Below are 25,645 nucleotides of genomic sequence, written 5' to 3'. Positions count from 1 at the left end.
GGGCACATCAAATCAACATTGCAGTGTAGCCTACTGTACATAAAACACATTTCTACATACTCCTCTTCCAAGATCAAAAGTTGAACAAAAATAGATGCAGAGCAGGGCGGGGAATTAAATTCGCTAACACCAATAGTCCACTCCATATTTTGTGAGACACGACGGACGCTGGTATACTGCAGAGGTTTTGAGAGGATAAAAAACCGAGCGTGGGAAAACATTTACCGAAATTACTCGACGAATTACTGTGCCATAACCTTGCAACGAAACAATTCCAACAGTCCAAGTTGCTATCCTGACGACACAGACTCAATTTAGCAGTGCAAGTGGCGCGAGTGAACCCGTGAGAACGAAAGCTTCGAGAGCGACATAAACCCCAGCCAGCGGCAGCGGTCTCCATTTTAACTTCGAGTCCGATCTATGCCTCACGTGTCTTGGACTGTCTCTCTCACATGACCCGAGTGTTTGTTCCCGTGATCAGCACTTCCATCTACGCGTCTGTGTCAGTGAATATCACATTTTATTCCAACCCTGATGGATATGCACCTCGAACAGAGTCTGGACACCGCGACAAGGTAAAACAATGCCCGCCACTTCCTCTCCATCATGTACGGACGTCTCCTCTAGCAAGCGAAGGCCTGGCCTCCATTTTCTAGAGAACAGCTTGCTTGATTATGTGTAGTATAAACTAGATACAATAAAGTGGTTTATTTTAGTAATATTTTTGCACAGTTAAGCTAGCAAATCCAATTAGGAAAGGGTTACAGTATAGCAAACGATTGCAGCATTTCATGCAAACACGGTTATCTACGGTAGTGAATTTACAGTAGGTAAGTAATCTAAATCTTGCTAGTAGTAACGCTAGGCAGCTAACTAACTAAACTAACGTTTAGTTAGCCCTAGCTAGCCCTGATAGCCCTATCAGTTTCGGTAACACTGAACTAACATTCGTTCACTTGCTAGATAACGTTAACGTTAGTTAGAGATACAAAGTTAACTTGCTAGCTTACAGCTAGAATGTAAGTTAGTTGCTACATCCATTTTTGGACTTGTAAATTGAATATGCACTGTAGAAATCGCTCTGCCACAAAACAAGCAACTATAGTGTAGAGAATCATTGTACCATCTAAACCACAGTGAAATATATTTTCCATAACCAAACATATTGTATTTTCAGCTGTTTGAAGCAGGTGTACAAAACCGAAAGTAAAAGACTCAAAAACGAAACTTAAGACCGGGAAGAATAGAAATGGCACAGAGAGAATAGATCTGCTGCTTCATAGACTTCCTTTCAATGAGAGTGACACATCTATAATGTACTATTCTATGTGAATTTGGTCAGGTCATATAAGGAAATCGGTCAATTTAAATAAATTCATTAGACCCTAATCTATGGATTTCACATGATTGGGAATACAGATATGCATCTGTTGGTCACGGATACCTTAAAAGGTATGGGTGTGGATCAGAACCAGTCAGTACCCCCTCTCGCACCTCTTCAATGGCTGTGCGAAGTTCCTAGATATTGGCGGGAACTGGAACACGCTGTCGTACACGTCGATCCAGAGCATCCCAAACATGTTTAATGGGTGACATGTCTGAGTATGCAAGCCAGGGAAGAACTGGGACATTTTCAGCTTCCAGGAAGCAAAGGGTGGCTACTTTGAAGAATCTCAAATATAAAATATATTTAGATTTAATTAACACCTTTTTTTTTTTGGTGACTACTACATTCCATATATGTTATTTCATAGTTTTGTTTTCACTTATTTTACAATGTAGAAAATAGTACAAATAAAGAAACCATGGAATGAGTAGGTGTGTCCAAACTTTTGACTGGTACTGTGTGTATATATACATACAAAAAAAGTGCATATAATATGTTAATGTTTTCCGTTAAAATCATAAAATTCCACGTCAATTCACGATGTAGAATAATGATCATATGACGTAGCCTATGTATGACAACTACGGCCGGGTAATGAAGTTAGATCTACCTCAACCCTTTACAGACATGTTATTCAGTGTCGATAGCAACAATGTACTTTTTAGAGAATTTAAAAAAAAGTGACGTATCAGAGGCCTACCATTTCAGACAGTAGAATTCTGCTCCGGCATAGAATTATCTGTATTTTTACCCTGACAACAATAAACTTTGCTGATTTAATGTACTGATGTTTGTTATGGTAGGGTAGCTAGATGTGTTTTCTTTCTACTAAATGTCTTGGTAAGCCACAGTATTTGACAAACATTAAAGTACTTTTTTTAGGGGAGTGTGGTCTATATTATTTGATTGACAGTTCTGGTCGCCTAGTGATGGACGTTAGTCCCGCTTCATATCTCCAGAGAAGGTTTTGTGTCAGCATTTTAATAAGCCGTAGTGTAGCCTACCCTAAAAGACAAACAAACAGCCGAGGCACTTTCAAGTGTAATTGATACAGGCTAGGCTATTCTACGTGCAACAGACCGAAGACTGAACACACGCTTGCATCATTAGCCATGAGAAAGCGCAGGCAGGGCAGCGCCCAAGAGAGAGGATGGGGCAGGCAGAACCGTGCCTATATGATCTCTTGGTAATCTGCATCTCGCAATGTCTTGTCTTGCATGCCTCTCATATTCACTAAAGTAGCCTAAAGTTTGCCTCTTCCTCCCTGTTTTTATTTAAACTACACAACTTTCCCCAGGCTTTTTATTTTTCTATTGTCTAGTTGGGCTATAACAGGGAAAATAATGTTTTGTGATAACTGCCCTGTGATTTTAATTATGTGGGGGGGGGGTTCGGTTAGGGATGTTGTTTAATGTTAATGATCCCAACTTCATGTAAATGTTTTAATGTTTAAACATTCACACCTAATATATGCGTATACACCTGCTCTGACAGCTATGATCCCATATTGATATCACTTGTTAAATCCACTTTAATCAGTGTAGATGAAGGGGAGGAGACGGGTTAAAGAAGGATTTTTAAGCCTTAATACAATTGAGACAAGGATTGTGTATGTTTGCCATTCAGAGGATGAATGAGCAAGACAAGATTTAAGTGCCTTTAAATGGGGTATAGTAGTAGGTGCCAGGCACACTGGTTTGTGTCAAGAACTGCAACACTGCTGGGTTTTTCCATACTAAACATTTTCCCGTAGTAATAAAGAATGGTCCACCACCCAAAGGACATCTAGCCAACTTGATTCAACTGTGGGAAGCATTGGAGTCAACATGGGCCAACATCCTTGTGGAACGCGTTTGACACCTTAGGTGTTCCTAGTGTTTGGTGTACTCAGTGTGTGTTTGTTTTTTTTAATCATATTTTTTTGCAGCAGTGGAAAGAATGTAGCAGTAGTGGGCCACCACTGCTAAATGAATAGAGGGAAACACTCCCCATTTATTCTTGAAGAATGAAACATACTAAATTTAGAATATCTCATCCATGTGGATGCTAGGTGAATTGCAACAACACTTTGAATATAAACAACTCTCCCCCTTCCCTTCATCAAATTTCCCCACAACTCTGTGAGGAGGTTAATGATGTCCCAAGGATCCCAGATATCATACTGTAGACCATGGTGGTTACCTCCCCAAGGATTCAAGATTGCATAGATGATGGTGGAGACTATTTTACTTTAAGTTCACCAACTTCAAACCTCCATGTTTTTTTTTGTTTGTTATTGAAAATGTATTGTCCTGCGATTTAGATGATTCCCTGCAGAATGATTCCCTACACTATTCAAATTGTGTGACGAGTGTAGAATTTTAGCAACCAGGAAATGACAGAGCGATTTCTACATCGGCCCCTTGCTCCAGTCTGCCATTGTTCGTTGTGCTTGAGGAGTCAATGACTATGCCTTTTAATGACGCCGATGTAAGGGAGGGAGCAGTGGTGTAAAAATACTGCTTAGTTTGTTAATGATGTCTGAGTGTTGGAATATGCCCCTGGTTATCCATAAATAAATAAAACAATAAAAAGATGCCGTCTGGTTTAGAGGTCGCCCGATTATGATTTTTCAACCGATTTATTGGAGGACCAAAAAAGCCGATACCGATTAGTCGGCCAACTTTTTAAAAAAACAAATGAAAAATTGTGTGTGATAATGATAATTACAACAATACTGAATGAACAATGAACACTTTATTTTATTTTTATTTAATACATAAATAACATCTATTTAGTCTCAAATAAATAATGAAGCATGTTCAATTTGGTTTAAATAATGCAAAAACACAGTTGGAGAAGAAAGTAAAAGTGCAATATGTGCCATGTAAAAAAGCTCATGTTTCAGTTCCTTGCTCAGAACATGAGAATATATGAATGCTGATGGTTCAATATTCCCAATATTCCTTAAGTTTTAGGTAGTAGTTATTATAGGAATTATGGCGCATCGACTATTTCTCTCTATACCATTTGTATTTCATATGCCTTTGACTATTGGATGTTCTTACAGGCATTTTAGGATTGCCAGCCTAATCTCGGGAGTTTATAGGCTTGAAGTCATAAACAGCGCTGTGATTCAAGCATTGCTAAGAGCTGCTGGCAAACGCAGTAAAGTCCTGTTTGAATGAATGCTTACGAGCCTGCTGCTGTCTACCACTGCTCAGTCAGACTTCTTTGTGAAATATCAAATCATAGACTTAATTATAATATAATTAACACAGAAATGCGAGCCTTTGGTCATTAATATGGTCAAATTCCGGAAACTATAATTTCGAAAACAAAACATTTATTATTTCAGTGAAATACGGAACCGTTCCGTATTTTATCAAACGGGTGGCAACTCTAAGTCTAAATAATGCTGTTACATTGCACAACCTTTAATATTATGTCATAATTATGTAAAATTCTGGCAAATTAATTACGGTCACAGTTAGCAACGAGCCAGGCGGCCCAAGCTGTTGCATATACCCTGACTCTGCTTGCACTGAACGCAAGAGAAGGGACACAATTTCCCTAGTTAATATTGCCTGCTAACATGAATTTCTTTTAACTAAATATGCAGGTGTAAAAAAATATATATACTTCTGTGTATTGATTTTAAGAAAGGCATTGATGTTTATGGTTAGGTACATTTGTGCAACGATTGTGCTTTTTTCACAAATGCGCTTTTGTTAAATCATCACCCGTTTGGCGGAGTTGAAGTAGGCTGTGATTCGAAGATAAATTAACATGCACCGCATTGATTATATGCAACCCAGGACAAGCTAGTTAACCTAGTAATATCATCAACCATGTGTAGTTAACTAGTGATTATGTGAAGATTGATAGTTTTTTTTATAAGATAAGTTTACTGCTAGCTAGCAACTTACCTTGGCTCCTTGCAGCCACAAGGTCCTTTTGACGCTGCACTCGCGTAACAGGTAGTCCGGCCTGCCACTCAGTTTCCTTGTGGATCGCAATGTAATCGGCCATAATCGGCATCCAAAAAGGCAAATTTACCGATTGTTATGAAAACTTGAAATCTTGAAATCGGTCGACCTCTAGTCTGGTTTGCTTAATATAAGGAATTTGAAATTATTTATTCTTTCACTTTTATTTTTTATACTTAAGTATATTTTAGCAATTATATTTACTTTTGAAACTAAAGTATATTTAAAACCAAATACTTTGACTTTTACTCTGGTGTTTTACTGGATGACTTTTACTTGAGTCATTTTCTATTACGGTATCTTTACTTTTACTGTATGACAATTGGGTACTTTTTCCGCCACTGCTGGCAATTCGCCAGGTCACTAACATTTGTACTCCACTGCCATTCCCTACTCTGTTAACCTTGTCTGCTAGACCTTGCTTGCCTATATTTAGGATTGTTCCTTGTTTATGTCTTCCTAGTCACGAAAAACAAGAGGAGGAGGTCGTCCAATTAGAAGGTAAGAATCTATGTTGGGATGTGTGGGTTTCGGATGCATATGTGCCATTGTGCGTAACTTCACAATTCTGACTCTTTCATACATTTCAAAGTACTGACATTTCAGACATCCTCTTGAACAACCTGCTTCTTTAAAAACCGACCAAAGAACAGACCAAAAACACACGCTTAAGTGTCAAATAGTTTTAGGCCTAGCTTTTTTTTGCAATAATGCTCCTTGCCTCACTCATTTCTCATCAATGGATGTCTGAGTGTTATTTTTCTTTTCCATCCTTCTATCGATCCTCTCATTCCACTGTCCTTCTCTCAGGAGACGGGGAAGGGGAGCAGACTGCTGTCACCATAGGCAGTATTCAGCAGGCCCAGGCATTCGCGGACCACAACATTCAGTACCAGTTCCGCTCTGAGGGTGGTCAGGTGGGTGTCCTGTGAACAGCGTTTTGCTGATTTTTAGAAGCATTTAACTATCTGAATTCACATAGATTTGTTTTTGCTGTATGAGGTCAGGTTACTGCATCACTCACTCACTCACACTAGAAAAGGGATGGGAAACTCCGGGACCTCAGGGGCCAGAGTGGTGTCATACTTTTCCCCCCATCCATAGCAAACACAGCTGATTTGAACAAATTACATTCTCAACTGAAGATCATGATTAGTTGATTATTGGAGTCTGGTGTGTTAGCTGGGGCTGGACACCCAATCAGGCCCCAGAGGACTGGTGTTGTCCATCCCTCCACTAGAGAATCAACCGTATCACACAATGGAAAACCCTGTAATTCAACACTAGCCTCTCCGTTGAATTGAGAGCCTTGGGGGTGTTCGCTCTGAACCCAGACAATAGAACCGGCCAGGACACTGATATAGGCCTACAGGTTTGGATGTCAAATTGGTTCTTAATTGTGAATGTTTACGTCTACGCTTTTGTGGATGTTCACAGTAAATGTTATATCTTCACATAAACTATTTTTTTGGGGGGGTGAAGGAAAAAGCTAGTTAGAGCTGGTCCTTTCGCTGCTCATTTGGAGTAAACAGAGCTGGTGTGAGTGATCATGTGATTCCAATCCCCTTCCTGGATTGGCATGCGGCTCGTGTCACATGTTAGTCAGGAGGCGAGTCACACGATGAAGGGGTACAAATACTGATTATTTTGAAACGAACACGTGTTTTTCTGGATCTGGCTGTTTTTATATTGAATTAGGCACATTCTGCCATATAAGCATAAGTTGGATGTGTAGATCACTTATAGGCCTAGTGGTATCATTCAATGTGCAAGGGCTTAACTGCTATAGCCTTGGGTGCGAACATCAGTATGAGGTAAACAACCTGCAAGTACTGAAAACACAGGGACATTAAAATGACCGTGGTCAGGCTAGAAGGCATCCCAAGCTCTTTGTTGTAGATAGAATTAATGACTCTGGTTTCTCTCTCTCTCTCCATCTCTCTGTCTCCCTCTCTTCCTCAGGTGACTTACCGCGTTGTCCAGGTAACTGACCAGCAGCTGGAGGGGAGAGATGACGGGGGAGGGCAGGTTAGCGTGGTCTCCACGGCCGCCTTCCCCGGCGCTCCTCAATCGGTGGCCCAGGTAGGTACCAGGAACCGAGGCCGCTACTGTCACCCCTTACAATAACATAGTTCCCTAATGGCTACGGAGCCTGACATACTTCAGTGTGTCAAACTATTGATCGTTATACAAAGTTATCTGTATATTGTTGTTGCGCAGGAATCAGGACACTTTTATTTATAGATATATATTATATATCACTTGTTGTAGTTAATTATTATCAAGTAATATCCGTGTTGTAAGTTAGTTGTCAGTAGGGCTTGCTAACCCTTCCCACCTTGTCCCCTGTCAGGCTGTGATCCAGAACCCTTTCAGTAATGGGGGTAGCCCCGTGGGAGAGACGCTGGGAGGGGAGACGCGCTTCGCCTACTTCCCAGCTACGGCTGTGAGCGACGGCACTGTGTCTGTGCAGACCACCTCCGACCCCACACAGGCCGGGGGTGAGTCAGCTCTACCTCTACTTCTAACGCTAGGCTAGCAGTCTTCTGAGGGCAAAATACTGTCCCTCGCTTTTGGTTCAAGTCCAAACAGACTTAAAGAAGAATAACCACTTATCAAATTGACATTTTGAGTACCATGACCCCGGTGCTGACTGAGAGAGATTAACAGTTCATCCCCTCAGCCACAAGGTTGGTCTCAGTGCTAGAGTCCAGTGTCACTCAGCAAATTCTCCCTTAAGACTTTGTCACTGAGGTCTCCAACCTGCCCCATCTCTCTTTCTCTCTCTCTCTCTCTCTCTCTCTCATGTCATCTCTTCTCCCACAGGTCAGTTCTACGTGATGATGACCCCTCCTGACGTCTTGCAGACAGGCACACAGCGAACCATAGCCCCGCGCACACACCCCTACCCTGAGTGAGTATCAACCACACTGCTTCTTCCTCTCCTCCTATGTCCCTCATTTTAGGGGGACTCTGAAAGGAGAGCCCATGCACACAGCAGTCTGAGCCACTCCAGATGTTAAAAACCTACCTACGCAGTACTTAAGTTCATCTTCCACAAGCATGTCAGACATGTTTTGCAAGTAGGAGCTAGCCTATACGCCTAGGTGTTATGCGATAATTTCAACCTTTCATCAATAATGACCTGTTAAGAAGTAATTTGACTGGATTTTTCTTGAGCATCTAAGAGTTGGTTTACTTTGAGTCTGAGATGTATCAGTTAGACTGGAAAACTAAAAGTCACTGATATTGACTATTGAAAAAAAAGAAGTAAATTGACTATTCTCTCCGAAAACTGAAAGTAAAGTTGCACTGCACCCCCCCCCCCCCCCCCCCCATTCACTTTCAGAGATTTGGGTTGAGCAAGAGCGTGACCTGGACCTGGGTCAGACAGCACTGCGTGTGTGTGTGTGTGTGTGTGGTTTCCTTGAACACTGTTCTCGTGGGATGGGTGATGTGATCACAGGGTTGTTGTGTCCCTGTCCTTGTTGCCCTGGTTTCCCCCTTCCTTGTCTACTTCCTCCTCATTTGTTTATCTCTTTCAATCATCAAATATCATTATCATGTGATTAAGCTATTTTCCTCAAACCACTCTGAATGAGTAACACTGAATCAAAACCAAACTGTTAAATCTGGTTAATCCATTCTGAAAATCAATATAATCTCTCATGCCAAATGGATGATTAATGATATGTGTGTCAGTGAATGAATTTGACATTAGTGTTCTGGTTAATTTAGGAAATGAATTTAAATGTGCTTATTATTTTTCAATGAAGACCTACTGCATGCCCAGAGCCAAGGGGTGTGAGTAAATTGTAAACATGCCCATAAACTAAACATATAATCTAGAAGGGCGGAGTGCCAGGCAAGTGTTTGAATATAAAACAAGGAGTTGTGTGTTTGTTATGAGATTGTGTTTCTATGGTTCTGCACATAAGGGAAATGGTTTGGAAGAATAGGTCAAAGTGTTTGTTTGTTTTTTTGACATAATGCTGTGCTTGTTTTGCCATCCAGAACGAACGCATGATCCTCTGAAATGTAATTTGTGTTGGACTGAGTGGATATCCCTTGCCTTGCAATTTCCCTGCCTGTATGTGATGAACTCTTATTCTCAGGCCTGTAGAAAAACATGGAGATTTTGCGCCTCTTATACTCTGAAAAATCTATTTTACAATCTAGCTTTAGGTAAAGGGGATGGCCATCAATTTGCACACAGCAAGGTGTTGGGCTATGGGTTTGTTATTAGGAGTGATCTTGACTCTTCCCAAGTTCTTTAGGCTGCTTGGGGCTTTTGTGTGGGACGTTCATACAAGACTATCCCAGTTGTATTTCTAGTGTCGGGCTGCAGTGATTCCCCAGGTCTCCTTGGCTACCAGTAAAGCTTTTATCTACTTCACTGTTAAATATACAGTCTTAAAGGGCTGGATACCACTGCAGTATGTGCTGTTGTCTAGGGAGGACTTGTTTTTCTGTGGTTTGCCATTCTATTCCCCCTTTCCATATGTTTTTCTTGTGTGTGTGATTTTTAATTTGTGTATTTTAATTTATTCTTACATCAACAACGCATAAACTAATCCATGACTGAACATATTTGATCTGTGCAAATAAATGAAATGAAATGAAAACTTCCACCGCTTACCTGCCGTTCGCAGAGACGAAACCGAGATGCTGCAACATGACGGTTTAAACTGGTGAGGACAACTTCCACCCCCCCCCCTCCCACTGTAACCAATCAAATTAGGCCTAGATCATATACCACAAAGAAGAAGGAACAATCATTCCCTTTAGTACAATTCCCTGGTGATTATGTTAAACCCTTGATGTGATTGAGCTACATTTAGCATTGGAAAATGTGTGTGTACTCTTTGATGGTAGTCCTGATGCAGTATTGCCATGAGTTGTTTTCAGTTCAGTTCTGTAAGACCTTGAAGAGCTAGTTTAAAGTAAAAACAGCCCACTTTGTTTTAGCTTGCTTTTAATTGCTTTTACTCATTAGATGCGGAAAAAGGTAAGTGCACTGTGCGAACACCAGCCGTTTTGGTTTAATTTATGACACAATTCATTAGACGGATTAAAGCTTTGTCAAAGTAAGTGCTGTTGAATTGTATTAGTTTACTGCCACGGCCCTGCGCATCTCGTCCCCAGTGCCTTCATGAGCTCATCTGGTTGTCACGTATGGGGAACTTAATTAAAGAATACCTCGGGGAAGACACACACACACACAGGAAAAACAGTTGTCATTAGCCATACTCTGGACACCAATGCGACATCGCAATTTAGGATTATAATGATGCCCGCGCCTTAGACTCCCTGGGGTATAGCGGGGAAGGGCACGTACACCTCCAAGAAATCTGCCTGTCCAGACGGCCGTCAGACAATCAGTAATTCCAGTCACTGCTTCTCGCTCTCAGCACCCAGGTGGTGTTATTGCCTCATATACTGGCCCATACGGCTGCTTCAGATCAGCACGGCTGCCCAAGGCAGTGCAGGGCAGCCCGCCCCTGCAGAGTACGGCTCTGGTGTCTGAGTGGTATGTAATTGTAAAAGGGTCAGGTGCTTTGAGATAGTGGTTCTGGTGGGGGATTTCTGTGCTAGATTAGTTGCGTGGAGCGCTGTAGTTTGAAGATAATTTTTTCTTTTAGTGTGAAGAGTTGCACCTGTTTTGTACAGAGGTTGCCTGAGGACTCCCGGGTTTTGAACATGGGTGAAATGTGCTATTTGTTTTTGTCTGTAGGAAAATGGATGGCCCACGGACACCCAGAGATGAGAGGAGGAGAGCTCAACACAATGAAGGTGAGCAAAGGGAAGGGCCTACATCACCCACAATCCTCCCTGTTTAATGTTCTCTGAGCCAATCTTTTTTCTTTTTCTTTACCTTTTATTTAATTCTGCAAGTCAATTAAATTAAGAACAAATTCTTATTTTCATTGACTGCCTAGGAACAGTGGGTTAGCTGCCTTGCTCAGGGGCAGAGCAACAGATTTTTACCTTGTCAGCTCGGGGATTCGATCTTGCAACCTTTCGGTTACTAGTCCAACGCTCTAACCACTAGGCTACCCAATCTGTCTTAACCATGCAACTCTGTGCTTTACTTCTGCATTCCAAGATACACTACATGGCAAAAGTATATGGTACTTTTGTATACATTCTAAAATCATGGACATTTAATATGGAGTTGGCCCCCCCCCTTTGCTGCTATAACAGCCTCCACTCTTTTGGGAAGGCTTTCCACTAGATGTCGGAACATTGCTGCAGGGACTTACTTCCATTCAGCCACGAGGATTAGTGATGTTGGGCGACTAGGCCTGGCTCACAGTCGCCGCTCCAATTAATCCAAAAGGTGTTAGATGGGGTTGAGGTCAGGGCTCTGTGCAGGCCAGTCAAGTTCTTCCACACCGATCTTGACAAACCACTTCTGTATGGACTTTGCATTGTGCACTAATTGTCATGCTGAAACAGGAAAGGGCCTTCCCTAAACTGTTGCCACAAAGTTAGAATGTCATTTATTGCTGTAGCGTTAAGATTTCCATTCACTGGAACTAAGGGGCCTAGCCCAAACCATAAACAGGCCCAGACCATTATACCTCCTCCTCCAAACTTTAAGGTTGGCACTGTGCATTCGGGCAGGTGGCGTTCTCCTGGTTTCCGCCAAACCCAGATTAGTCCGTCGGACTGCCAGATGGTGACGCGTGATTCATCACTCCAGAGAACGCGTTTCCACTGCTCCAGTGTCCAATGGCGGCGAGCTTTACACCACTCCAGCCGACGCTTGGCATTGCTCATGGTGATCTTAGGCTTGTGTGTGGCTGCTCGGCCATGGAAACTCATTTCATGAAGCTCCTGATGAACAGTTATTGTGCTGGCGTTGCTTCCAGAGGCAGTTTGGAACTCGGTAGGGAGTGTTGTAACAGAGGACAGACAATTTTTAGCACTTGGCGGTCCCGTTCTGTGGTTGTGCCGTTGTTGCTCCTAGACGTTTCCACTTCTCAATAACAGCACTTACAGTTGACCGGGGCAGCTCTAGCAAGGTAGACATTTGATGAACTGACTTGTTGGAAAGGTGCCACGTTGAAAGTCACTGAACTCTTCAGTACAAGCCATTCTACTGCCAATGCTTGTCTATGGAGATTGCATGGCTGTGTGCTCGATTTTTATACACCTGTCAGCAACGGGTGTGGGTGAAATAGTTGAATCTACTTATTTGAAGGGGTGCCACATACTTTTGGCCATGTAGTGTATGCAATATCTAGTTGAATTTATTTTTAAATGAGTTGCACCTTTATGTTTTGTTTGTTGAAGCCAAAGCCACATTAAGTGGACAGTAGATACTTTTTTCTAAGACTCTTCTCAAGTGGAGGAACTTTTTGGGGAATTTCATTTTGTATATCAACCAACCACTAGATGCTGCTCTTGAACTGTCGGTTGTTCCCACAATGTCACATGTCTAGCTAAGTGACTATTCAAGGTATACAGAGAAAAATATCCATGTAGACACTACCCATATGTATCCCTATTGTTCCTCCTTTCTCTGAACCTGTTCTGTGTGTCTTAACAGTTGAGAGGCGGCGGAGAGACAAGATCAACAATTGGATCGTCACGCTCTCCAAAATCATCCCCGACTGCAACATAGACAGCACCAAGACGGGGGCTGTAAGTCACTCTGTAAGGCACTCTCAGCAACTTTGTCCTGTGTGTGTGTGTGTGTGTGTGTGTACACATTTTAATATATTTGTGAGGACATATTGCCGGTCCTCCCTTTTTATAAAGGCTATATTAAGCTTAGGGGTTAGGTTAAGATTTAGGGTTAAGGTTAGGCTTCGGGAAAATAAGATTTTGAATTGGAACCAATTGTGTTGGTGGGGGGGGGGGGGGGGGTTGTTTGCATTCAGTTAGACGTGTGTGTGCATGCACGAGTATTGGTATTTTATTAGGATCCCCAATAGCTGTTGCGAAAGCAGCGGCTACTCTTCCTGTCGTCCACACAGCAGGATGTCTTAATGAACTCCTCTCTCCTTCCCCCAGAGTAAAGGGGGCATCCTGTCTAAGGCGTGTGACTACATCCGAGAGCTCCGTCAGAATAACCAGAGGCTCCTGGACAGTGTCAAAGAGGTGGAGAGAGTACAGGTGGACAACGAGCTCTGCAGACAGCAGGTAAAACAGCCTAGAAAGAAGGCTATCACAAAGAATCAGAGGCCTAGCCTGGACCCGGATCTGTTTGTGCCATCTTGCCAACTTCTCTGGTCATTGTCAGGCACAACATAGGAGTTGGCAAGACCGCACAAACCGATTTTGGGACCAGGCTATCACATAGCATCACATTCCTGCGAACAGAAAGGGTTCATGTTTAAACAAATGAAGGCGTTTGATTACGTTTAACGTTCATTTAACGTCTGATGACCGAAGTGCCGTTTTTACTTCAAAATTAAGTTATAGCATATATTTGCATGGAGAGTGTTTTGCCTTTTCATTCCTTACTGAATCCCGAAGCACCGTTCTTCATGTCCTCATTCTAATGCTCAGAAGTGAAGTCTCCAGTCCTGTGGGGGAGAGAGAGGCAGTGAGTGTGTGATAGGCCAGAGGAGAAACTGGGATGATAGTACAGTACCTTGAGATTTAAAACAGATGGATGTTGTGGCCAGAATTATCTAAAACTTTTGTTGAAAAGTGTATACAACAAACATTTCTGTCTAGAATCATTGAAAGAACAGGTGAGGCCTAGAAGTTGACGTTGTATTTTGCTAAGTTTCTTTTAATTCATTGAATACATTGAGGACACCCATTTTGTTGTTCGTCGGCGGACATTGTTTGTTGTTGTTTGTCTCAGATCGAGGAGCTGAAGAATGAGAATGCTCTTCTCCGAGCGCAACTCCAGCAGCACGGCATCGAGAGCGTGGGCGAGACGCCGCCACAATGAACGAGGGAGACGGAGAGCAGGATGGGTAGAAGGAAGAGGAGGACGTGGCAGACTGGAGATGACACGTAGGAGCAGAACAAAACGAGCGAGCTACTGACGAATCACTCTTTTTCACAGTCGCAGACAGTCTTCCCTGGCCTCGTCTTTGAGGCTGCATCCGAGACTCTTGGCAGGCTCCTGCTGCTTTGTTGGCTGCACTTGACTGATCCAGGATCAGTCGAAATGACAAAAGAAGCCACCATGTAGAACATAGACATGTCTCAGAGAGAGAAGAGGTCACAACCACCAGAGAAACCCTCTACTAGCCCAGAGAAACCCACTGCACAACTCCTCCCTCCCTTTCTATATTTATTTAGTTCTTCACCTGTGGACTGTGACGTTGGATATTTTGTTGTTGAGTTGTTCTTTTCCCATTCTCTTCAGTCATGTTTTATTTTAGTCTGTATTTGTGGTTGAGTCATATTACAGTTTTGTTACATTAGCGGTTTTTAATTTATTAGTTTGTGTATTGTTAAAAATATGCCCAGAAAGACTAATTTAGAAAAGCTCATGTATCCTAGAGGAATAGATGATGTATGAGTGAGTGGTAGGCTACCAGCCAGTATAACAGAAACATGATACAAATAAACAGCTGCAATGCAGAACTGTGAATGAATGCCTTGATAGTTGCCAATATTATTAGGCGTTTTCAAAAGTGACACCGATATACAGTGAGCTCAAAGTATTGGGACATGACACATTTTTAGTTTTGGCTCTGTACTCCAGCACTTTGAAATGATATAATGACTATGAGGTTAAAGTACACACAGTCAGCTTTAGTTTTGGGGTATTTTCATCCATATCGGATGAACCGTTTACAAATTACAGCACTTTTTGTACATTGTCCCCACCATTTTAGGGGATCAGAAGTATTTGGATGAATTCACTTGTGTAATAAAGTAGTCAAAAGTTGAGTATTTGGTCCCATATTCCTAGCATGCAATGATTACAAAGCTTGTGACTCTACAAACTTGTTGGATGCATTTGCTGTTTGTTTTGATTCATTTCTATTGGGCACAAAATAATCTGAAACAATGGTAAATAATGCATTGTCATTTGAGCCCCTTTTATTGTACATTAGTTTCTAAACACTTACATTAATGTTGATGCTACCATGATTATGGATAATCCTGAATGAATCGTGAATAATAATGATGAGTGAATGTTAGACGCACAAATATCATACCTCCAAGACATGCTAACCTCTCATCATTACGATAAGGTTAGCATATTGTGGGGGGGGGGGGGGGGGGGGTATGATGTTAATGCCTCTAACTTTCCCACTCGTCATTGTTCTCTATTCATTCAGGACTGTCTGTAATCAAACACAAAGCAAATGCATCTAAGAAGTTTGTAGTCACAAGCTTGATGTAATCATTGCGTGCTAGGAATGTGGGACCAAATACTAAACCTTTGAGTACTTTACAGCACTTTTTATATATATATATTTTTTTTTACATAGTTCCCCCCTGATTTTTAGGGGACAAAGTATTGTGACAAATTTGTGTATTCATTTCTAAACAGCACCCGATATTGATGAAAATGCCCTCAAATTAAAGCTGACAGTCTGCACTTTAACCTCTGTCATTGTATCATTTCAAATCCAAAGTGCTGGAGTACAGAGCTAAAACGAATATCTCAAGGATGCAATTTTGGTATCCCCAGAGGAATAGCTGTGCTTTGCCCAATATCACAGTTTTACAGTGCTTGCATTAACAGAGCTGTTGTTAAAACAGCGTCAATGCAACATTATATAAATGTGTCATGTTGAAGTAAAGCCAATGGCCACTGGTGTTAGTGGGAAAATAAATGGTAATCAATAATTAATTTACTGTGTACGCTGGCCCTTTCCTACAATTTATGCAATTTAATACACAATCTTTAAGGCTGGTTTGAGACTGTGGCCGGGTTCGATTATAGAGCATTTGATAGACCACTGATACGGCCTCAGAGAGAGGATGAGCTCTTAAAATGTCCCCTGACATATGAAGTGAGTGCAAATGTATATGATTCGGGGTGGAACATCACAGGTTGCATCTGAAATCGCACCCTATTATGTAGTGATTTATGTAAGGGGATAGGGTGCCATTTCAGACACTCCCAAGTTTTTAATTTCAACATTGTGTCACGTTACACTCACTCACTCGAGAAAGCGCATTTGGTTCACTGCTGAGCTAAATTTAGCGGCTACAGAAGTCTGGATGTTTTTTGCGAATGTGTGTGTGATGTATCTGTGTCTTGATATGTGTAAGAATAACCACAAGTATCATGTCTAGCTTTTGGCTTTTATTTTTGTAACCAACACATCAAATGGAGATTTAATGCACCCAGGGAAAAAGACTCTGGAGAGAATAAATTAACCAACTCACTGCTCAAGATAGAAACCAAGAACAGAGAAACTTCCCGTCCTTGCACTTCGTATCTGTGTTCTGACTTTCCTCTCCTTGCAAACGAATGGATGCTAATAAAGACTTGGAAAACATTTTAATCTCAGACACTTTTTCACTCATCTAGGACAATAACGAAGTTGAAATGCGTTCAACGTGCAAACAGGCAAGTTGATGATGATACCAATGTTATTGATGACTGGATTTGCATCCAAGTATTTTGTCCTGAATTTGAGGAAATGGGAATAGGTCAATTTGTGTTTTAGACCCTGATCAGGGAGTTTTAGGCATGTACTGTCTGGCTCCGGAATCAGCAAAGCACTAATACTCAACCAAGTGAAAAGTCATGTATACTCAATGATTCCACCTCGACAAGCTCTCCTACTCTGTGACCTTGTGCTTTTGTAAGTGCAGAATAAAATTGTTATCCTGTTTTGCTCGAAACTGTCTCTTAGAACTGTTGCTCATCAGCTGAATATAGCCAAAGTTGACTGGTAATGTTTATTTTGCAGTTGAATTCTACACATTTAGTGGGAAGTGAGCACGGTCAATTATGGTGGAAATAAGTAATAAGGTAGCGAAAGGAAATTGTTGGCTGTAGTTAATTTTTTTTTTTTTTTTTTTGAAATATCAAAAACAAAATTTACCAGCCTCTATCCCCTTTAGCAGACGTGCTATTCTCAGGTTAGATTATAAGACTTTTTATAAGTAAAATGGCAGAAAAATAAATAATTGACTTGCTAATAACCTTGTCAGCATGTGTTCTGGCTCATTGTCTTTTCCCCTATACAGAATGTCTTCCCTTCTAATGTATTCATAATTGTTAAAATACTTTGGATTAAAATCCAGATCAAAAGGATAAAGGTAGGCCTACTAATACTGTACATTAATAAAAGGTTGAAGAGAATTAGTGATAGACATTGAGGGCACATGGGTGAATAATGTAGCCTGGGTGCCAGTCTGTTTCTGTTCTTGCCAACTCCTTTTGTAATTGTCAGGCCAAAGCAAACATGTTTGACACTGATAGCAATGGAGTAGACAAGCACAAACTGATCTGGGCCCAGGCTATGAATAATGATAAAGGTAGAAAGAGCAGTTCTCATAAGCTGCAACAGATGGTTACTCATTTTTTTTCTGAAATAAATCCTAAATCTGGTCATCTTTAATAAGAAGATGATCCTTTTAGTTAACTATGTTCAGCAGCAGGTGTGTGGTGTCACATCCACACGTGTGTTTCATTCTGTGTCGATGGACATCCCATAGGCATTGGGGCAACTCCTGCCTGGGCCCCTCTTTCAGGTGTTCTTTCAGCAGGGATTTGGGGGCAGAGATCGGCAAAGATTCATGAAGATACCCAAAATACCAAAATATACAACAAAATACTGTTGCCAAAATATATTTTATTAAAATACATGTATTTTTAAAATATAGAAAATACATTTGCAAGTACCCTCCGTAATTATACTGTACTAAAATACAAACTCAACATGTAACAATTTCAATAAGGAAATCAGTCAATTGAAATGAATTTATTAGGATCTATGGATTTCATATGACTGGGCATGGGCGCAGTCACTTGGGAGCCAGGTCCAGCCAATCAGAATACGTTTTTCCCCACAAAAGGGCTTTATTACAGACAGAAATACTCTTCAGTTTCATCAGCTGTCCGTCCGGGTGGCTTGTCTCAGACGATCCCGCAGACGAAGAAGCCGGATGTGGAGGTCCTGGGATGGCGTGGTTGCACGTGGTCTGCAGTTGTGAGAACAGTTGGACGTTCTGCCAAATTCTCTAAAATGACATTGGAGGCGGCTTATGGTAGAGAAATTCAATTCTCTGGCAACAGCTCTGGTGGACATTCCTGCAGTCAGCATGCTAATTGCGCGCTCCCTCAACTTGAGACATCTGTGGCATTGTGTTATGTGACAAAACTACACATTTTAGAGTGGTCTTTTATTGTCCCCAGCACAATGTGCACCTGTGCAATGATCATACTCTTTAATCAGCTTGACAAAGGAGAAATGCTCACAAAAGGGGATGTAAACAAAGTTGTGCACAAAATTTGAGAGAAATAAGCTCTTTGTCCGTATGGAACATTTCTGGGTTCTTTTATTTCAGCTCATGAAATATAGGACCAACACTTAACATGTTGCATTTATATTTTTGTTTAGTATAGTTATAAAACAAACTGTGACCCTTGGTTAACATGCTATGAACAGTACCAATAGCCCAGACAAATGACAAAGTTGTTAGTCCTCATAGCTTTGTGGCCCTCTATTGCTCCAAATTCACTGCATTAGTGTCAGAAATGAGATGCTGTGACCATGAGCGTGATGTTATCGTGTTTGAATGAAAGTCGAGGCACAAGACACCAGTGAGTGTAGTGACAGTGTGGCAATAATAACATAATGTGTTCACTTTCAAAGTCCAGTTAACTTCTCCCATTAGGACCAAATTCACTGTATTATCCTCGCTCTGGAAGTACATCCATGTGCATCAACTTTCTTTCAAGCTTGTGCACTGATCCAGTGCCTTAAGACTTATTTTACCCCCCAAAAATGTGTAGTATATTTTGTTGTTTGAAAACACAAAATACAAAAGTAAACTACATGGCCAAAAGCATGTGGACAAATGCTCGTCGAACATCTCATTCCAAAATCATGGGCATTAATATGGAGTTGGACCCCCCTTTGCTAATATAACAGACACCACTCTTCTGGGAAGGCTTTCCACTAAATGTTGGAACATTGCTGCGGGAACTTGCTTCCATTCAGCCACAAGAGCATTAGTGAGGTCAGGCACTGATGTTGGGCGATTAGGCCTGGCTCGCAGTCAGTGTTCCAATTCATCCCAAAGGTGTTCGATAAGGTTGAGGTCAGGGCTCTGTGCAGGCAGGTCAAGTTCTTCCACACCAATTTTGACAAACCATTGCTGTAGCTACCTCGCGTTGTGTACGGGGGCACTGTCATGCTGAAACAGGAAAGGGGCTTCCCCAAACTGTTGCCACAAAGTTGGAAGCACAAAACCGTCTAAAATGTTGTATGCTGTAGCGTTAAGATTTCCCTTCAATGGAACCAAGGGGCGTAGCCTGAACCATGAAAAACAAGAGTATTATTTCTCCTCCATCAAACTTTACAGTTAGCACTATGCATTGGGGCAGGTAGCGTTTTCCTGGCATCCGCCAACCTCAGATTAGTCCGTCGGACTGCCAGATGTTGAAGCGTGATTCATCATCACGCCAGAGAACGCGTTTCCACTGCTCCAGAGTACAATGGCCCCAAGCTTTTACTCCACTCCAGCTGATGCTTGGCATTGCGCATGTAGCCAACATTTGCCTTGATGACAGCTTTGCACACTCTTGGCATTCTCTCAACCAGTTTCATGAGGTAGTCACCTGGAATGAATTTCAATTAACAGGTGTGCCTTGTTTAAAGGACATTTGTGGATTTTCTTTCCTTCTTAATGCGTTTGAGCCAATCAGTTGTTTTGTGACAAGGTAGGAGTGGTATACAGAAGATAGCCCTATTTGGTAAAAGACCAAATCCATATTATGGCAAGAACAGCTCAAATAAGCAAAGAGAAACGACAGTCCATTATTACTTTAAGACATGAAGGTCAGTCAATACGGAACATTTTAAGAACTTTGAAATTTTCTTTAAGTGCAGTCGCAAAAACCATCAAGCGCTATGATGAAACTGGCTCTCATGAGGACCGCAACAGGAATGGAAGACCCAGAGTTACCTCTGCTGCAGAGGATAAGTTCATTAGAGTTACCAGCCTCAGAAACTGCAGCCCAAGTAAATGCTTCACAGAGTTCAAGTAACAGACACATCTCAACATCAACTGTTCAGAGGAGACTGCATGAATCAGGCCATCATGGTCGAATTGCCTCAAAGAAACCACTTCTAAGAGACTTGCTTGGGCCAAGAAACACGAGCAATGGACATTAGACCGGTGGAAATCTGTCCTTTCGTCTGATGAGTCCAAATTTGAGATTTTTGGTTGCAACTGCCATGTCTTTGTGAGATGCAGAGTAGGTGAACGGATGATCTCCACATGTGTGGTTCCCACCATGAAGCATGGAGGAGGAGGTGTATGTTTGTGCTTTGCTGGTGACTGTCTGTGATTTATTTAAAATTCAAGGCACACTTAACCAGCATGGCTACCACATCATTCTGCAGCGATACGCCATCCCATCTGGTTTGTGACTATCATTGGTTTTTCAACAGGGCAATGACCCAAAATACACCTCCAGCCTGTGTAAGGGCTCCTTCAAGACTATTGGAAAAGCATTCCTCATGAAGCTGGTTGAGAGAATGCCAAGAGTGTGCAAAGCTATCATCAAGGCAAAGGGTGGCTACTTTGAAATATCTCAAATATATTTTGTTATGTTTAACACTTTTTTGGATACTACCTGATTCCATATGTGTTATTTCATAGTTTTGATTTCGTCACTATTATTCTACAATGTAGAAAATAGTAAAAATAAAGAAAAACCCTTGAATGAGTAGGTGTGTCCAAACTTTTGACTGGTACTGTACATGTAACGGATGTTTGGGGGCACGGGTAGACTGGCTGTTGTTGGGGACACTGCTGTAGGTGTACGTACGGTCGATGTAGGTGTACGTACACTTACACTCTCTGCAGCAGCAGTGGGACACGGTTTCTTCATTGTACACTAGTGTGCACCAATATGGCAGTGGTACACCCTCTAGGAGTCTTCGGGGTCAGCAATGGACCGGCCGTTGTTCAAGTTAATGCTCTTAATGAATTAATTCTCCATCTTTGGAGCATTGGGGCACTCCCTCGTCCTCTCACAAATCATTGAGCCGTCATTGCAGGTGCAGTTCCAGCAAGAGTCTCTTGGGTCAGGGAATGAAAGGTAAAAGGGAAAGGGGGATACCTAGTCAGTTGTACAACAATGCATTCAACTGAAATGTGTCTTCCGCATTTAACCCAACCCCTCTGATTGGCCGTTGTTGAGGACTTTGGTTACATTCTCCACAGCAGTGTCCTGGTGGTGTGTAAGGGTTGTTGCACAATGTATAACAGTGTATGTCTTCGCAGAGAAGCGTGCCTCTGTAACACGTACAAAACCCACATGAGACAGGAAACTGTTCCCTAACCCTGGCTCATATACAGGCGACTTTAAGATATTCAGAGACTTTGTCGCCAGCTGGTACAGAGAACACAGTAACAGTTAACCTCAGAATGACCAGGATCTTCATCCAAAGGACCTCCATCTCCACAAACAGAGAGTATCAAAAACAGTCTCCAAGTAGAATTTGTGGGGTGACTATTCTTAATTATTATTTGGTGAATTCATTAATAAATTATCATACAGCATATTAGTCTCTAGATGCATGTATACATCTATTTACATAATCAGATGTACAGCACATAAAAAATACATATTTAGCGCAAAAGTCACGTAATGTTAGACAGTTCACATTCTCTATTTACATCTTTATATGAAAAATCCAATGAATTGAACAAGTAACCCTAATATTTTATCACCAGTAAATTCATCATAGCTATGAATCCCTGTATTCATTTAAATTTGCACGGTCTGTCATTCAACACTCACAGATGGACAGATGCTGCTGCAAAATCACCACGATCCTTATTAATACTGATGCATCTCATTTTTCTCCTCTGCCACACGATCTCACCACCTCCACACACCTCCCCTACTTCCCCCTCCTTCCCTCCCTCCTGTCTCTCGGCCAGTCTGACAGCCGCCAATCAAACACACACAGCCAGCCAGGCGCCTGTGTGCCCCCTGCTCTGTTTGAATTGGTTGATCTCTGATCCCATGTACCTCAAATTGAGACATTCTCTCTCTTTCTTTCCCCACAGTTGGGATGGTACTCTAACAGACCGATGCAAACAACTGACTTATTCAAAGAGTAGCAGCCGTACAGGGTTTGAGTTATGGTATATCGGACAACCCCATAATAAGCCTTAAAAATTTCAACATAGGTACCATGTTAAGAATCAACATGGTCTCATTAGATATGACAAAATAGGGATATTTAACCATTGTAGTTATTCAGTATGTCACCAAGGCTGACGTAATATCGTGCTGTTTTTACCAAACAAATGTATTTTTTTTCCCCTTTAAAACAAAGTGTGCATGTTGAATTGGAACTGAATTGGAACTGAATTGAATTGGAACTATTGTAAAGTGGCTGTTCCACTGGATGTCATAAGGTGAATGCACCAATTTGTAAGTCGCTCTGGATAAGAGCGTCTGCTAAATGACTTAAATGTAATGTAAATGTTGAATCAAAGTTGAAAACTGATTGGATTTGCAAAAAGTCATCAACGTAAGGGAATTTCGCTTTTTTTCACTCAACTTTTAACCTAAATCCAATGACAGGGTGATATTTTTTGTTGACTTCACGTTGTGAATGTAAATCAAAACTAGACGTTGAACTGAAGTCCATACCCAGTGGGATGTCATCAAGGCTGATGTAATATGTCATAAATGTATATAAACATTTATTGTAATAAATGTAGCAATACTGTAATAAATATAGTTATGTCACTTATTTGTTATTTTATAGTGTATGAGTAGAACTATGAATCCTCATATGGTTATTTGTTTGAAACATCCTGGGTGCGTTTCACATCATACCTGAGATTCATTTCATTTCCACTAGCTACCTCTACTATTCTTTTTCTTGTATGCCTTAAATAGCACTACGCAGCACAACTGTCCTCAATTCTTCGAGGAGAATCTGAACAGGATGTCTTCATAATTACAATGCTTACCCAGTGAGAGTTGCTGGCTGGTAAATAACATGCATGGTTGACTCCAACAAATGCCACAGTCCTCAATAGGCTCTTGTACTGTAGGCCCAATGAATAACCCTTAACACTCAAGAGTTAGAAAACACTGCATGAACGACTGTCTCTCCTTTGTGTGCGGAGATGTTCTCTACCTTAGAGAAATTGCATTTCAACAACGGGTATGGTCTCCAAACTCAGCCTGTCCAGCTCTGTCAGTCTGAGGCTTGTTCGTGTCAAGAGTGCAAGGCAGAAGAGCTTTAGTGATTCACACTTCCCCCAGTACCTCTATTCTCCACAGACTCTGATCTAGCTCTACAGTAAGCACTACAGGAGACATCTTTTCTTATTTACAACAAGAGACAGAGTAGCCAGTCACTGGTGAGAAGGACAAGTCATGTGCTCACGGGGACCTACAAGACAAGTTCTCTGCGTTGCTTATGTGGTTATTTCAGTTCTTCTCTGGTAGGTTCTGCTAGACAAATGGGAAGCAAGATGGTCCATTTCTCAATTGAACATTTAACTTGGTCCATATTACTCTGCTAAAAGGAGACTGGAATTTCCCAAGAAGATTCACAGTGGCACAGAATCTGCACTGGGAAAATCCTAACCCCTGTACTAACTGTGTCTGTCTTGCTAGTACAGCCTACTAAAACAGTCAGGGAAAACACTGCCCCGTGAGGCAGATAATGTCACAGCAAAAGGAGGACTAATTGAGCAGAGTTGCTATAGTCAGGTTTAGGACAGAGTCTTTGAATACTAAATTCTACTAGAGTTCATTAGCATACTGTTTACGTTTTTTTCCCTCAATAATGAGCTGATAGTGACCCAGTTCTACATGAACAAATTAGCCCCAGCAACCGTGCAAGACGACAGGCTTTCTGGTAGGTCTGGAGAAGGTGTGGGGGGGGGGGGGGGGGGGTCGGAAGAACTATGACGATTGGGTTTTTGCGGAGTTGGCTATTTCAGTAGTAAATATTATATTTCGGGAACTTTTGGGTAAAGTGCAAAAACAAATAAAGTACATATGAGGTGGTGAGAGTGGGGAGGGGGGAAACAGAGGTCATTATGATGACATAGTGGGGGGAAACAATGCCAATGCCCCGGCCCAGGAGGAGCGAGTGGTGGACTGGCGCCTGTCTAGCTGACTGTCTCAGTGTCTGCCACACTGGAGCCGAGCTCTGTTTGACCAGAAGATTCACAAAGATAGTGCTGGCGACTGGTGTCACTGGCAAAAACCTCCTACCTCTCCCCCGCGTTCACTTATACTCAGCAAATTAAGCTTGCTGGGTGAATTCCAATGAGGAGTCATTCGTGGTTATATTTGTTGACACTGATGTTCCGGTCACCCAAAGTCAACAAGCGATGGCAAAGAGTTATCTATATACGAGACAGACTGACGCAGGGGTCCCTACAACATGTTATTTCACTTAATACTTTGGGATGATTTTGGCAATAAGGAACTTTATCTACTTTCCCAGAGTGAGATTAATTGTGAAGACCATTTTATGTCTCTGCGTGCAGTTGGAAGTAGATAAAGGGCCTCATTGTAAAACTCCTGAAGTATCCCTTTAAAGAGACAAGTTGGGCAGAGCCAATAAAATACTTAGTGAATGGATTAAAACCTAATAGTATAACGATATAATATCCAACAAGTTGAGCCCTTGAGTGAACGTCCAATTAATTATTATTAGGCTATTAACCACTTATCAACTCATCACAGACTCTTTGAGGATGCAAATTATGCATTCACAGGCTTACAATTTGCAGTATGATTTTGTGTACATGAAATATGATATACACTGAGTGTACAAAACATTAAGAACACCTGCTCTTCCCATGACATAGACTGATCAAGTGAATCCAGGTGAAAGCTATGATCCCTTATTGATATCACTTGTTAAATCCACTTCAATCAGTGTAGATGAAGGGGAGGAGACAGATTAAAGAAGGATTTTTAAGCCTTAAAACAATTGAGACATGGATTGTGTACATGTGCCATTCAGAGGGAGAATGAGCAAGACAAAAAAGTACCTTTGAACGGGGTATGGTAGTAGGTGCCAGGCGCACCGGTTTGTCTCAAGAACTGCAACGCTGCTGGGTTGTTCATGCTCAACAGTTTCCCGTGTATATCAAGAATGGTTCAACACCCAAATGATAA

General features: G+C 41.6%; 1 protein-coding gene across 6 annotated transcripts; it reads left to right on the top strand.

Annotated features, from left to right (window-relative positions):
• The first annotated feature begins 161 nt into the window (after positions 1-161).
• On the top strand, positions 162-15,509 carry LOC120048348 (upstream stimulatory factor 2-like). Of its 6 annotated transcripts, none has more exons than XM_038994251.1 (11): positions 162-575; positions 5,819-5,856; positions 6,169-6,272; positions 7,318-7,437; positions 7,709-7,856; positions 8,182-8,269; positions 10,008-10,046; positions 11,090-11,148; positions 12,911-13,005; positions 13,378-13,506; positions 14,180-15,509. In XM_038994251.1, the coding sequence occupies exons 1-11, from the start codon at positions 535-537 to the stop codon at positions 14,267-14,269; spliced, it is 951 nt and encodes a 316-aa protein (XP_038850179.1). In that variant the 5' UTR covers positions 162-534; the 3' UTR covers positions 14,270-15,509. The 6 variants fall into 6 exon arrangements, with proteins under 6 accessions (XP_038850179.1, XP_038850174.1, XP_038850175.1 ...); XM_038994246.1 differs by having other exon boundaries at positions 12,911-13,017; XM_038994247.1 differs by having other exon boundaries at positions 6,166-6,272.
• The last annotated feature ends 10,136 nt before the right edge of the window (positions 15,510-25,645 follow it).

Source organism: Salvelinus namaycush, chromosome 5, assembly GCF_016432855.1.
Source record: "Salvelinus namaycush isolate Seneca chromosome 5, SaNama_1.0, whole genome shotgun sequence".
NCBI lineage: Eukaryota > Metazoa > Chordata > Actinopteri > Salmoniformes > Salmonidae > Salvelinus > Salvelinus namaycush.
This window is presented reverse-complemented; position numbering and strand designations above follow the sequence as displayed.

Excerpts from the sequence above, each read along its gene's own strand:
- LOC120048348 (XM_038994245.1), top strand. The coding sequence starts at position 535 with ATGGATATGCACCTCGAACAGAGTCTGGACACCGCGACAAG. Across the intron at positions 7,438-7,708 it reads CTCCTCAATCGGTGGCCCAG|GCTGTGATCCAGAACCCTTT; the intron begins GTAGGTACCAGG and ends GTCCCCTGTCAG. Across the intron at positions 8,270-10,007 it reads CGCACACACCCCTACCCTGA|AGACGAAACCGAGATGCTGC; the intron begins GTGAGTATCAAC and ends TGCCGTTCGCAG.